Raw genomic sequence first — 14,191 nt, 5'->3', positions numbered from 1 at the left:
CTGTGTCATACTATTGCTATACTGCTTTTAATCCATTATTCCGCAACGCATGGGGACAAGGGGAAAAAATCGAGAGTTGCAATCCCCTCTCTTTTACCACTCCAGGGGGTCATTCGTTTGCCAGACCAGTTAATTAAATTATGAAATATGCTTTTGTAAGCAGCAAAATTTCACATATTGTATGTATCAATGTACCACAATTAAATTAAAATGACCGCACTTATTGATGAATTCAGTCGCGTATATTTTGTTGTATTGTTAGCTGTATTACATGTGAAATTTGGTTTACAAATAAACAGCCAATAAATATTACCATAATTCATTTGAACGAGTAATAACATTGGTAGTGAATTGGAAGTCATCTGTATAAGGTATCAAAGGGAATACTATTACGGTGACTGGTATGTAATAACGTCGACTAATTGCTGTAAAATATTCAAGGGTGTTATGTATGTTCTGAGAGTCCTTGAATTCTATGGAGAGAGTTCTAGGAAATGCGATAATTTGGTGTTTAAGAAACTCCTAATAGCATGTTATTTTGTACAGATGCATGTTCGCTTTTATGCCTTTTATGTATAATGGTGAAAATGTTCAGCTTTTCGTGCAATTTCGTATAAGTAGCTTATTGGTTTCTCGGAAAGACGCTGTAGTTATTATGCAAAAAGTTTTGCAAGGAATACTTTTGCAGATTATGAGCCATGTAAATATCGTATGGGACAATATATTCTAACGTAAAACAAGGGAAGTTTTTGAAATCATTGCTTCTTTTTTATTTTAGTTTTTATTAGTAGCGAATTGGAATAATTATTTACAATGAATCTAGTTATGGTATTACTAGCGCCATCTTGTAGTAAATAGCTACACATTGGCTTTTAAAACTTAAGCACAGAATACATAATAGTAGCTAAACGCACTTAAGTATGAGGTATATTTTTTGTCTTTGTAAAGTAATATTATGTACCTAATATAATATAATCCATCCATCATGTTTGAAAAGTTTTTAAATAATTAATTTTTCTTCGTTATATTAGGTATAGCTTTATTTTAGTCACGGAGAAAAGCTTATTAGGTATAGAAGTAAACCGAAAAACTTAAAAAAACTTTTGCCTATTTACTAAGAACATGTATTTTACAGGATTACAGAATGGTAGCTAGATGAAATAAAAGCTCTTTATTTATTAAATCTCTAATAAAGGTAAATAGATGAATGTCTTATTTTTTCTTTATTATTTTATTCCTTATAATTATATATTTTTCTTTATTATTCCTTATAAAAATACTGGTGTAAAGTTCAAACAAGAAAAGAAGGCGCGAACGTCTTGTTATTATTTTGAGGTACTTATGTATAATAATTAATTTATTTCAAACTTTTAATGTAATACTTTCACTTTTATCGGCTAACTTACAGTTATGCTCAATTTCATGTTCTCTTATTTCTATTTTATCGTGTTATAGTTGTTCGGAAATTACCGGAAGACACAATTCAATTGATATTTGTAGACTCGCTTGGAACACCAACAGGTGTTATAATCTCTTGCTCCCGAGAAAAATAACCTATATGCTAATTCACACTTATAAATAATCTGCACGCCAAATCGTGTTTAATTACTTACCAAATACATCCATATTTATTCGAATAAAAAACGTTGGCATTTATGATATAAGTCATCTGCTAGCTATAAGTAGCTGCTCGACCCGAGTCTAGTTATATTTACGTAGTTAAGTTTTTCAAAGGGGTTTGGGTAAAGTTGGCGTCGTGATGAACTTTCGCGGCCAGTGATGAAACTTGGATATTTTAAAAGAGCAATATATTGTAAGAAAAAGTTATTATGGACACAAATCTCGAAACGAAGGAACAGAGATACTTTTTTGGTTTTGAATTATTCATTTACCTAGAATCTAGATGATTTATTATAAGATTTTTCTGAGTTTTTTAGGTTTCTCCTTTATTTATTTAAGAATTCTACGTTGTATATGGACGCTTATACAGGGTTACTTGTAAAACACCAGCAACCTCTCAGGACAAGATAGCTAACATCACAAGTAACAACATTTGTTCTACGACTTTTGGCATAACGCAATACATTATTTATAAATGATTTTTTTTAAATTTTTATTGTACTCTCCTAACATTTGTAAGTCTATGTTCTATTCATTATAGAAAAGATTTTCGAAAGGACGACGCGCCCCTCTCGTTCGCTTCTTGTTTACGTAATTTTTGGGATGCGCGTAGAGTTTATAATATTCAAACGGAAAATTAAATGAATATTTTATATTTATTTTTGTATGAAAATAAAATCTAACAAATTATCAAAAGTCGTAGAACAAATGTTGTTACTTATGATGTTAGCTATCTTGTCCTGCGAGGTTGCTGGTGTTTTACAAGTAACCCTGTATATACGCAATATATTGCTCTTTTATAATATCCAAGTTTCATCACTGGCCGCGAAATGTCATTACGACGCCACTAGCCCTTGCACTAGGCCATAAAAAAGTACCCAAATCCCTTTTAAAGTTTATCATAATTCAATTAGAAACAATAAAAATAAGAAAGAAAAAAGTAAAAAAAGTTTAAAAAAAAATCGTAGAGCCCTTTCCGACATTCAAATTAAAAAAAAAACTACTCGTTTGAAGGTATTAGATAGATTGATATTATGGAACATATTATGGACATTGTGTGAAGTTAGGACAACAGCTCGGTCAACCACAAGGATTGCTTGTTAATGATTTATACTTGAGCAAATCTGTTAATTATCATGACCAATACGATGTTTAATTGGCAGAAAAGCGTAAGTGTAAATCGTAGTTTCGACAAGTGTTTTATTTTTTTAAGCTATAGCTTTTATCGCGGGCCTTGAGCGCGGGGACCGAATCCAGAAATTCCGTAATGAAAAACCTCACGCTCGCCACTCCGACGGGCACGGAGGTGTGGCTTGAAGTCATAGCATGCAATAGCTTTACCGCGGCAGTCCCCAAGTGCCACACGTCTTTTTTTAAGTTTTTGACCCTATTTCTATCTAAAAAAATAAGCACCTATTAGTAACTCCGTTAGCTTTAGATAATATAATTTCAGTGGCAGTGTCGTAATTTTTTGTAGTGATATGTATTCAAATGTAATAATTTAAACCCTATGTAGATCGTCATAGAGACAGTGATGTTAAAAGGCTGTTATTTTTAGAGAAACCCCTATTTTTTTTAATGTAAAAATGTAATATCTAACAATCTTCGTAGCACATTAGCTACTGCTTCTCCCTTGAAACTTTTCCGGGAGATTTATAAACGGGTATTGTTTAAAATTTTGAAGGGTCTTTTTCGAATTTTCATTTATCCACATCGTATGTTTTTCGCTCGCTGCGCCATTTTGATAAAATAGTGTCGTAAAACGGATTTTTGACCATATAACATCTTTTCAGACTCATTTTACTAGGTATAGGTATCTGTGTGTACAATAAAGTAGGGCAAATTTTCATCAATTTCTTTTTTTAGATAAATATTTTTTTCCTGAAACAGTAAAAGTGCAAAACCTACGTGTTTTCGTAGAACGTTAGCTACTAGTGAAAATCTCGTGTGTTTACAGGACTCCTTTTTTTCTCTTTTAGTAAAAGAGCTAAAAGCCATTTATACTCTCCTTTTTTTCTGTGGAAAATATTCCCTATTATTATATTTCTTTATTAAATAAAATATAGGTAGTTAGAACTTTTAGAACTCTTAATTTTTCTTTCTAAAAATGTTACAACTGACTCTAGCTTCAATACAATATTGTCATGTCTAATTGTGTATCTATAAATTATAGTCCTGTTTTAAAGACTTTTTAAGGAAGACCGTATTTAAAAAAAATGTAATACCTCGTAGAACGTCACCTATCTTTAGGTAAAAGTATCGTTCAGTTGGGACCAACTATTTCATACCAACCAAAACCTTCGGACAATGGAAAATTTTAATTATGTATAATATGTATTTTACCCGAATGATGTAGTTTCATCTGCAAATCAGTGGAGAATCTAAGTGTATTAAATTTCCTTAGATTCTCAAATCATTGAGTGGATTATTATCCATTTTGTAGGTACCGTGTAGTTATAAGTTAATATAATTTTTTATTATTTCATATATGTATTAATGTGTATCGGAACAAATAAATATATTTTTGTTATTGTTCAAAAATGAATTTATAGAGTATTACTTTATTTTACCGTTTTCAAAAAAGGTGAACATTCTCAATCGACGTTTTTTTTTGGGTTCGTTACCTCAGCAATTTCGACTGACTTTGATAATTGATGTTTTATTTGAAAACTGGTGCCCGCCATGTTACAATTAAATCTGCTCAAGTTCTAAAAATTTATAGGTGGTTTTTAGTTTTCTACTAAAAAAGAATTTAATATATATGTGTTAAATATTTTAAGAGTTTTTCAGTCATTTCGTATTTTTAATCTAATTAAATCGCAACACACTACATATTAAATTTTAAGCGAATTTCAGTGAAATTAATAATAATTGCATAAAATTAATTTTGGGAATAGACTTGATTGAACTTCCAGATACTACGATCTCATCACAAAAGGTCGATTTAAATCTCTTAAAAAGCCTTTGTAGAGCAAATTTAAATTTTATTACAGACGTAAATATATAATATATGTAACCTTTCCCATTTTTGTTAAGAAATACTTGACTTTACGATCCCTTTTAATTTATTTTACACACAAAAGTGCAAAATAAATGTTCTTAATTACTAACTTGTGCAACACTTAAATTTTCGACAACAATTAAAGCAAATAAAAAACGACAAAAAAAGTTTTTTTTTTTTTTATTAAAAAATAATTAAAACATAAAAAATTACAACATCACAATTAAACAAAACTACAATGAATTTAAGCTTTGACTATGAATGCATAAAAACAAATTAAAAAAATAATATATTATTTGCTTATTATTACAAAATATAATACTGATACTAATAATAAAAAAATTCTGTAATCATTTTAAGACATAACTTAGCGAACTTAAACCAAAAAATTAGTTAAGTTGAAGCAACAAGCACATTCAACAAGTTGCGGACTAAGGCGCTTAAACTTGAAATTTACCGTCCAATATACAACGAAGATTGAAAAACACTCGAAAAATCGAAAAAAAAGTCACTAAAATTTAATTAAAAGTAAAATAAAGATTATTTAAAATATTTAAATAAATACAATATTTAACATCGCGGCGCGATCAGCCAATGGGCTATGGAAACGATGGAGCAGTGCTTTGCCAAGCGCAGTTGCATCCAGACTGCAAGTTATCTAGGCTATCAGTCAGAGCCTAACTCATTCCATAGGCCACGTCAACACGTCAACGATCATACATACTAAAAAATTTTTTTTTCGCCGAAATTATTAGGAACAATGATTATTTTAATACTTTAATTATAAAAAATATCACTTAATATAAAATATAGGCATAGGTATTTAATTGAAATTTATTAATTAGATTTCATAACTTTTGCGCGGTAAATATCAGGAGCGCGCGCAAGTAAAGGGTATAACAACGCAAAAGTATTATAGGCGCCTCATTTTCTACATCTCTCTCGAATAGGGTTAAAGTTAAATTCAAATAATAATACAATATAATTAATTATTTAAAATTATTAGTAAAAAAATTAAAACTATAAATAGGTCAGAGGTAGGGCCTGAAATCGCATGCGCGGGAAAACAGCGCGCGCACCTCCGCGCCGTCGGCCGCCATGATACAGCCGCAGTGCGTAGTTGATACGCCGGCAAGCTATCTTTGAATCCGTTGATCCACGGTGAGTCCACTACTCGCCACAGGAGATCCGTGACCAGTGCTTAGATGTCATACCGTGTGAACCCGTGTTAGACTAGCTGTTAGGGCATGCATGCTTCTATGTTCTGTCCGTGTTAACTAAACCCGCTATGTCCCTTCCTTTTGGCTGTGGGAGTGTTTGTTACAGATGTTTGTAGGATAGGCAAGAATGAGGCGGCTGGATATGCAAAGGGAGGGTGGGAAGGAGGGGACCATGTCTCGCAGCGAGTCTACGGTCAGCCGGTGCACTCCCCACACTCCACTGGGGCCTCCAGACAGCGTCAGCGTTGACTCCAACCCAATGCCTACTATATACCGGTAACTTACAGCCTAGGGAGAAGAAGTTAACACGCTAGCATGTTATGCCCTTTGATTGTATCTACCTGACAGACAATATAACCTTTGACATATATTCCTTTGTTGTCATGTGTCATTCCATGTATACGTGTGAATGTTGACTTATTTCCCTGCACTACCTATTTGTATGAAACAGCCTTAAGCAGTCAAAGGGTAAAACGTGATGAATGCTCAGCAATGCACGATCCAGTAAAGTCCCTATCCAGCGTCACATCAATGCTGTTAAGCCGCGACACACAGCGGTCATCGCATGATATCACGGCGCAGTATTTCTAAGGTACAAGGTTACTAAGAAATCGATAGTCTACGCTCTGAACGCTGGCAACAACTCCTCCTGAATTATGCAATCACACGTAACTTACGTATACTGTTATACAACGCAAATGGTCCAGACACGGCAATGGCGAATTATGGTTCAAATTATTAAACATCAAACACATTAAAGGTCTTTAGGAAATTTTTTATCGATGTCAGGTCTCATTGATTATTAAAAAGCAGCAAGGCACATGCGACTTACTGTATTGATCGACTGTAATTAATTAAATATTTACAAATATTTCCAAGAATGCACTCGATCGTTTTCTGTCATGCAATGCCATAAAAATATATACCTATTATGTTTCCATATTGCATTGGAAATCAACTTAATTCATCAAGTTTTAAGGAAAACAAAATTTTAAAAAATTTCTGTTCTTAACTCTTACGATGATTACCTCTTAAAAATCTGCAATGTCGAGCTCGACAAAAGCTTTTCTCAATTGTCAATGTACTTCACGTACATTTCAGTTATAGTCCGGGATACATCGCCCATTTTTGCAAGTGATTACTATCAAGCTAATTTTTCGTGAGTAGCTTTATTTTGATGAGATGCCCAATAATTTCATGTACGAAACTCTCGATTGTGGTAGCTTACAGAGGTAACAAGGATAAAAAATTTTGATTTGACGGTTCTCAAATATTTATTACGCAATTTGTAGGACAATATGTCTGTTGAATTATTTAAGTATTAAATAAGTGAAAATAAAAAAATCAGCTGATTAGTAATCATTTATGATGACTTCGTTATCGATACACATTGGAAAGGGGGACTCTTTGACCAAACCATAGATTTTGTAGGACAAATATTTTTTCGAATAATTTAGATAATTATCTTGAGATTGAACAAAAAAAAACATTCAGTTAGTAATTAATATTTGAGAACCATCAAATCAAAATTTTTTATCCTTGTTTCCTCTGGTAGCTACCACAATCGAGAGTTTTGTACATGAAATTATTGGGCATCTCATCAAAATAAAGCTACTCACGAAAAATTAGCTTGATAGTAATCACTTGCAAAAATGGGCGACGTATCCCGGACTATTAACTAAATGAGAAAAAGAAACGACCTAATAGGGAAAAGTTTTGTTTGCGTACATATTATAGGCATCTTAATTTGGTACTTATACACTTGCATTGCAAATATTTTCCGGGCTGTATGATCAATTCAGTTACCAAGATATCAGAAAAAGTAGAAGTTGTTGCCAGAGATCAGCCAGCAGAATCACAAGCTTATCCAGCTGCGTTTGCTTGGCTTTTCATGTCTCGGGAGCAGTCAGCCAGGTATACCATCCACACTCTTGCTACTCGACACTTCCCTCTATCCTTTTCCTGCTATTTTCTCTTCCTTCACTTACTATGCTTCTAGTCGTAGATAGGGTTAGGATTATGAGGCTTGCTACATTTTGAACACATCATTTTTCTCATTAAACATTGGATGAATTGGTGATTCTTTCTGATTGAAATAATTCGATTGAAATTAGTAAAACCTTATAAAAACAATAAACAATATTGCAATACCAAACGCGGTACAATTGACTAAAAATTTAATAATGATCAATAAATATAATAACAATTGGGTAATAAAAACAAAACTATTAAATTGAAAAAAAAAAAATTCAAAACTAAACAATAAACAGCGATTGCAATTTAATTGACGCACAATATATGAAAATTTATCATATTATCATAAGTCATTTATACAACACAAACTTGCAATATCAGTAGATTTTTTAAATAGTCAAGCAATTCAGTAGTATAGTTCAATAGTCAAATAGAAATAGATTACAATTTAGTATTATAGACGTAATAAAATTATTAAAAGAACGAGAATATTGAAGTTGGTATTATATTCCTGTAAGCCAGTAAAAGGAATGCTACTTCTACTTTGAAGTTAAATAAGTTGGTAGAATGAGAGCATATATAGGTTTCAATAGACTAGGAGACATTACATGTTGAGATTGTCTCGTCACAGTCGTAAAAGGTATCTCATTAAATTTTTAATTAAATTTTCTTTTTGTTTGTATGAAATCATTACTTAGTGATCCTTGTTTTGTTTAGATGTCGTGCCCCCATTGCCTCATTAGATTGTATGGATGAATTCAGTGCGAATTCACAGCAGATGCTAGATCAAGGTAATTTCAATCAGTATACTTTCTTAGTTTTGTTTCTATTTCAAATTTTAGCGTAGTTATTGAATGCATGGGCATTTTGAGGAATTTAAATTCATAAAAACAATACATAAAACCAGTGACGTTTTCTAAACAGTCGGTGACATCAATATGTCGAAACATGTATCGGTATACATGGGCAACCATGCCAGCATGCCCTCCTCCGTCACTCCGGGACTCCGCTACAAAAACTTAGGTAAATCTGGTCTGCGAGTTCCCAACATTGGCCTCGGTCTGTGGACAATGCTGAATGAAGACATCGCTGAAGACATAATTATGACTGCGCTCGAGAATGGAATCAATCTGTTCGATCTCTCTGAAGCACATTACGGTAAGTTGAGTGAAATGGTATAATTCGTGGTGAGACACGTTTGTTTACAATAGAATCTTTTCAGCAAAAGGTGAAACAGAGCTGGGGAAGATTTTAAAGAAGCGGAACGTGAGGCGGTCGAGCGTGATCATCACCACGAAAATATATTGGAGTACAAAGTGTGTATTTATTTATTAGATATTATTTTTTTTACAAAATGTTAACTTCGATATTAGAGATTTTTTTATCCTTTGTATTCAATTACTATTACATAATTTTGAGAAATTCGATATGCGTATACAGGTCAGATGAACGAGGTCAATCGCGTAAGCATATCATAGAAAGCGTCAAAGCTTCATTGGCGAGACTACAAGTAGACTACATTGATGTTGTGCTGTTACATAAGGTGGACCCAGTTTGTCCTATGGAAGGTAAGTTTTGTATGGAGGATTCGATAGTCTAATATCTTCAGGAGTTCTCACAGTCGTATCGTTTTCAGAATTAGTACGGGCTATGAATTTTGTCATCAACAAAGGATATGTTATGTACTGGGGTACTGCACGCTGGTCACCATCAGAGGTAAATCGAAGATTTATATTTGCTTCAGTATTATATTTGGCTTGCGATATGAAATGTCTCAGATTTAAGTTCATAATTTATGATTTCCTGCTGTCTTGATAGTTTAATACGAGCGGAAAGACATACTTTATTGATATAGCAATACAAGTAATGATGTAACGAAGGTATATAATAATTTATGATATGAATTGGACGACGGTTTGTTGCTACTTGCTCCATTTCGATGAATCTTCTTTTATGTGTAAAAATTAAATTGAATAAAAATTTTCACGTTTTGGTGAAAAAATCGTTAGTTTTTTTTAACATTGCTACTTATATTGGCTATATTATCCTTCAATGTCGTGTTTATAAATGATATTTTTCCCATAGATAATGGATGCTTATTCCAAATGTCGGGCCTTTAACTGCATCACACCGGTTGTCGAACAAACTGAATACCACATGTTCTGTCGCGATAAGGCCGAACTTTATATGCCGGAACTGTACCATAAGATAGGCGTAGGTAGGTATCCTACTAATGTCTACATTATTGAATTGCTTATAATTTGCTATCGTTGATTTAGTGTGGTGTACCTTATAACTAATGTTTCGAGCAATAGCTTTTAATAATAAGACCCCATAATCATCTTTGGTATTGAACGAAATAGTTGCAGTGGATTTTTATTATAATAAGTTTCGTATTGTTGCCTTATGTGTATTCTATTATAATGTAAATATCACATAATACTAATATGTACATTTGTTTTTTTTATGAATAGCTTGCAGATGTTTTGTAATCATTAAATAAACTTAACTCGTTATTGGATTTGTATTTCCAAATACTGTTTAGGCACCATGGCATGGTCTGCTATAACCACCGGAAAGGGTTTGAATCGTGAAGAGGTAACTGGACTGTTCGCTAAGTCCCGATTCAACCGCAAGTATAGTACATTCAGCTGGTGTGAGGAAGATCTAGCAGTAGCAGATGTAAGATCTTAATATAAATTTATCTTTCACTAAAAAGTGCGACTTTTCTAATTCATTGACTTAAAAAAATACCGAATAATCGAATAATTTATTTTTAAATTGCGAAATCCTTTTTACCCAATTTGCGTAATTTTTTTCCTATTTATGTGCAAGGTTACACAATCAAGGACGCATTACTTCCAAACGAAGTAAAAGCTTCAGTTCTATAAAAAATCATTCTACATAATAATATGTAGTAGTAGCATAAATAGCATTGTCTTCAATACAGGCACCGGCTTCCAACAGCAAGGAACAAACGAGCGGAGAGGAGCAACGCACCTATGGAGACAAATTGCAAGCTTTGTCCAACCTCGCAAATAGTCTCAGTAAGTCTATTTTTATCCCTTTGTTCGTTAGGTCTTTAGAGTTAACTGTAGCAAATTGACTTAAATATAAACGTGTAACTTTAATTAAAAGCGTCATCACAAACGGACTACAGTTGACGACAAAAAAGTGTTTTGTTCTTATCAATTTAATGCTGGTGAATAATCGAGTCTTTATAATAAATAGATCAACAGAAACCTTAATAAACCCACTTTTATCAAACTCAGGTAAAGATAGATTTTTAGATATATTTCACACGAGAAATATAAATTTATTTCTGTTAGATTGCTCGATGAGTCAGTTAGCAGTTGCGTGGTGTCTTAAGAATGAGAATGTCAATTGTCTTCTGCTTGGAGCCACGAGCGTGGAACAGTTTAAAGAGAATATACACGCACTACAGGTAAGAGGTTTATAAGAAATCGATATTTGTTTTGAAGAAGTGGACTGTGGTGACTTAAGACATTAAAATACTACTAATAATAGTTTAATTGTCATTGCCATAAAATTTTAATTTAATACTAAAAACTAGTAATACGTAATTAAGTAGAAATGAATTGCTGTGAGAATGAATTAGTTGAAAACTTAAACTATTTTTCATTTTACTAGATTGTACCACAACTCAGTCCAGTGGTAATGGTAGACATAGAGCGTTTACTGTCAAACAAGCCGCAGAGGCCTCCAATGGTCTCCACATTGGCTATGCGCAACCAGCAGAACACTAATGCTGCCAAAACTGATGCTGCGTAAGTAACTATTTAGGTTTGAAAAGCTATATTCGATCTGATAGATTACCACTGACTTTTTGCAGTTAAAGTATTTCTATTTGAAGAAAACGATTTAGTTCTTAATGATTTAGATGTATTAGTATGTAGTATATACATTATACATGTATCTTTAAATAGCGGAGCTTCAACATCTGGAGTAACAACACCCAAACCTGACGCTGATGTTGAAGCTAATGTCGCCACACCGGAGAAGGAAGCAGAAAAGACTTGTGAGATTCAATGATCCTGGTGGAAAGGAAGCTCTGACACAGCTTCCAAATCTAGTAAGTCAAAGGTGAGTTATCGAGTTATCATTGTAGCAATATTACAGTTGAATTATACGTACAAATTTGTTTATTGATTGTTATATACTTTTATAGGAATCGCTTCTGAAGGACTCGAAGCCAAAATTCTTTTTGAACAATGCCGGCGAAGTTATTAGGCGTGTAGGTAAGTTAACAGAAACTCAGGTTTCAAAAAGTTATTTAGTATTATTTGACACTTTTCATTAAAATAACTTCTCTCAATAGAACATGACGGAGTTACCTCGGACACAGTTGTATCAGTATCATCATTGAAAGGCAAACAGCCAGCAAGTGGTGGGAGTAAAGTAAAAAAATCCAAATCTGACTCGTCTCGGTCCCGTTCAGCGTCCTTGCAAAGATCTTCGTCTGGACAATTATCGGGTTCAAGGGATCGCAAAATGTCTAGATTCAATCTAGGCTCTCCTGCTGACGTGTAAACATTTACGATATCATCTGTGTTGTCACTTGGCAAATTATTAATAATATTATGTACATTGGTATCGAACAATCGCAAAGTACCTACTATTAAGTTACGGAATTGAGTGAGACAATTGTGTGAATACAGAGAGTGCCTTTATCTTAAGAGTTATTTGCTTTTTTCAATAGATTTCTTCATTATTTGATGTAAAGGTTTATTGGATCATTTCCATTCGTTTGTTTTGTAAATTTATGACGAATGCGAAGGTTAAGTCTGTGATCGCTCATGATTGATTAATTGTAGCGATACCTACTATTGTAGTAAGTGTCTATCTAGAGTAAACCAATGAAATTGAAAGTAGATACAATGTATATAATTGGCAATTTTTCTGAGGTTTTAACGTAGAGGAGAAAAGCAGATTGTAAATAAAACAAGTAGACGTAGCATCTGTGAAAATGATTAAAATAAGAATAGGGACGTCGTTTAGCTTTTGTTTTTAAATGAATTATTTTTGTACGTATCAGTATATTTTTTTTATTATGTAAATATAGTACATATTTTGATGTTTTGTGGCATGTAACTACACAACGAGGGTTAGACGTATGGCTATTCTTATTCTAATCATAATAAAGAAATACGTACAAGTTTGATGTCTGAATTAAAACGATTCCTTTGAATACGTAGGTTGTAGGAAGTCATAGTTTTTAATGTTTTAAAGTTTTTAATATCAAGATTCCTATCAATTTCTCGCTTAAGTCAATGCTTATTAACTACTTCTTGTTTTTAATAAGAACTTCTGTATACTACATGTAAGGCTTAATAAAAAATGTGCTAGATTCAAGATAAATCTATTTAACTGTTAAATGTTAGGGAAAAAAATACTTTACACACACACACATATTTTTATAATATGTAACTTATTCGACTAATGTTATGCGTCACTACTTTTTCACTTATTTTTTCATAAATCTGTATGCATTTAATAATAGGGTAGATACTTATGGATGCATTTAAAGAACCTACTCCTACTATGTGTATACTAGAAATTTTTTTTTTATTTGAACTCTATCTACGGATCATTTTATATTATTCTGCAATAATGTGTATATTTAATAATTACTTAATATAGTTTATGTATATATTTACTCTTTAGGTATAGGATTGTAAAATACTTCATAATCATAAGGGACTTGTACATTTCAAAAAGATACTATACGGACTCAATGCGTAGATATAGATAATTATATTATTATTTCAAATGTGAAATAAAATATAATAATTTTAAAAGTAGATATGCTTGCAGATAAATAATTTACTGCTGAGAATATAATATTATGTCGTAATTCGTAAGTAAGGAAAAGAAAGTGATCTCTCTTTTAATACAGATTTTAATCTCAATTTTTATTCGATTTAATAATAAATATAACTTTACGCACATTTAAATAGGTTGATACTGTCTAATTGAAGATTCATGATGTTTTAAAAATTAAGGTTTTTGGCTTGTAATTTGGTCCCGTGGATAATGAATACCTAACCTAAAATCTCTAGCATACCCTAAAATATAGTGGAAAGTATTCAATTTTATCTAACATTTAATTCATATCTATACCATACTTTTTATAAACATAGATAAACGGCTAAAGAACTTTAGATAATTAAGCAGTTGTTAATGGTAAGAAATTTAATCAACTTAAAGTAAAATGTAGAAGGAAACCTCTTCTGATGATTGAAATATATTTGAATATCACTACATATTTAGTATAAACAAAGTCGCTTTCTCTGTCCCTATGTCCCTATGTATGCTTAAATCTTTAAAACTACGCAACGGATTTTGATGCGGTTTT

At 32.3% G+C, this 14,191-nt stretch overlaps 1 protein-coding gene across 2 annotated transcripts in view; it reads left to right on the top strand.

Moving 5' to 3' along the window:
* Nucleotides 1–13,239, top strand: part of Hk (potassium voltage-gated channel subfamily A regulatory beta subunit hyperkinetic) — a 44,761-nt gene extending 31,522 nt beyond the window's left edge. The window contains exons 1-14 of one of the 2 annotated variants that reach the window (XM_089695965.1): nucleotides 5,969–6,117; nucleotides 8,533–8,606; nucleotides 8,740–8,973; nucleotides 9,038–9,131; nucleotides 9,256–9,383; nucleotides 9,452–9,531; nucleotides 9,901–10,033; nucleotides 10,361–10,497; nucleotides 10,766–10,862; nucleotides 11,145–11,260; nucleotides 11,467–11,603; nucleotides 11,763–11,919; nucleotides 12,005–12,074; nucleotides 12,155–13,239. In XM_089695965.1, coding sequence (XP_089552091.1) covers nucleotides 5,969–6,117; nucleotides 8,533–8,606; nucleotides 8,740–8,973; nucleotides 9,038–9,131; nucleotides 9,256–9,383; nucleotides 9,452–9,531; nucleotides 9,901–10,033; nucleotides 10,361–10,497; nucleotides 10,766–10,862; nucleotides 11,145–11,260; nucleotides 11,467–11,603; nucleotides 11,763–11,868 — 1,485 coding nt within the window. In that variant the 3' untranslated portion in view covers nucleotides 11,869–11,919; nucleotides 12,005–12,074; nucleotides 12,155–13,239. Of the gene's footprint in view, nucleotides 1–5,968; nucleotides 6,118–8,532; nucleotides 8,607–8,739; nucleotides 8,974–9,037; nucleotides 9,132–9,255; nucleotides 9,384–9,451; nucleotides 9,532–9,900; nucleotides 10,034–10,360; nucleotides 10,498–10,765; nucleotides 10,863–11,144; nucleotides 11,261–11,466; nucleotides 11,604–11,762; nucleotides 11,920–12,004; nucleotides 12,075–12,154 lie in introns of those variants that run through there. The other variant, XM_089695958.1, reaches the window with a different exon arrangement.
* The last annotated feature ends 952 nt before the right edge of the window (nucleotides 13,240–14,191 follow it).

This window comes from Colias philodice, chromosome 1, assembly GCF_061535455.1.
Source record: "Colias philodice isolate Cphi_HAF_F1 chromosome 1, ilColPhil1 Martin Lab GWU primary, whole genome shotgun sequence".
Classification (NCBI taxonomy): Eukaryota; Metazoa; Arthropoda; class Insecta; order Lepidoptera; family Pieridae; genus Colias; species Colias philodice.
Note: the sequence above shows the minus strand (reverse complement) of the source record. Positions and strands in the feature narration are given on the sequence as shown.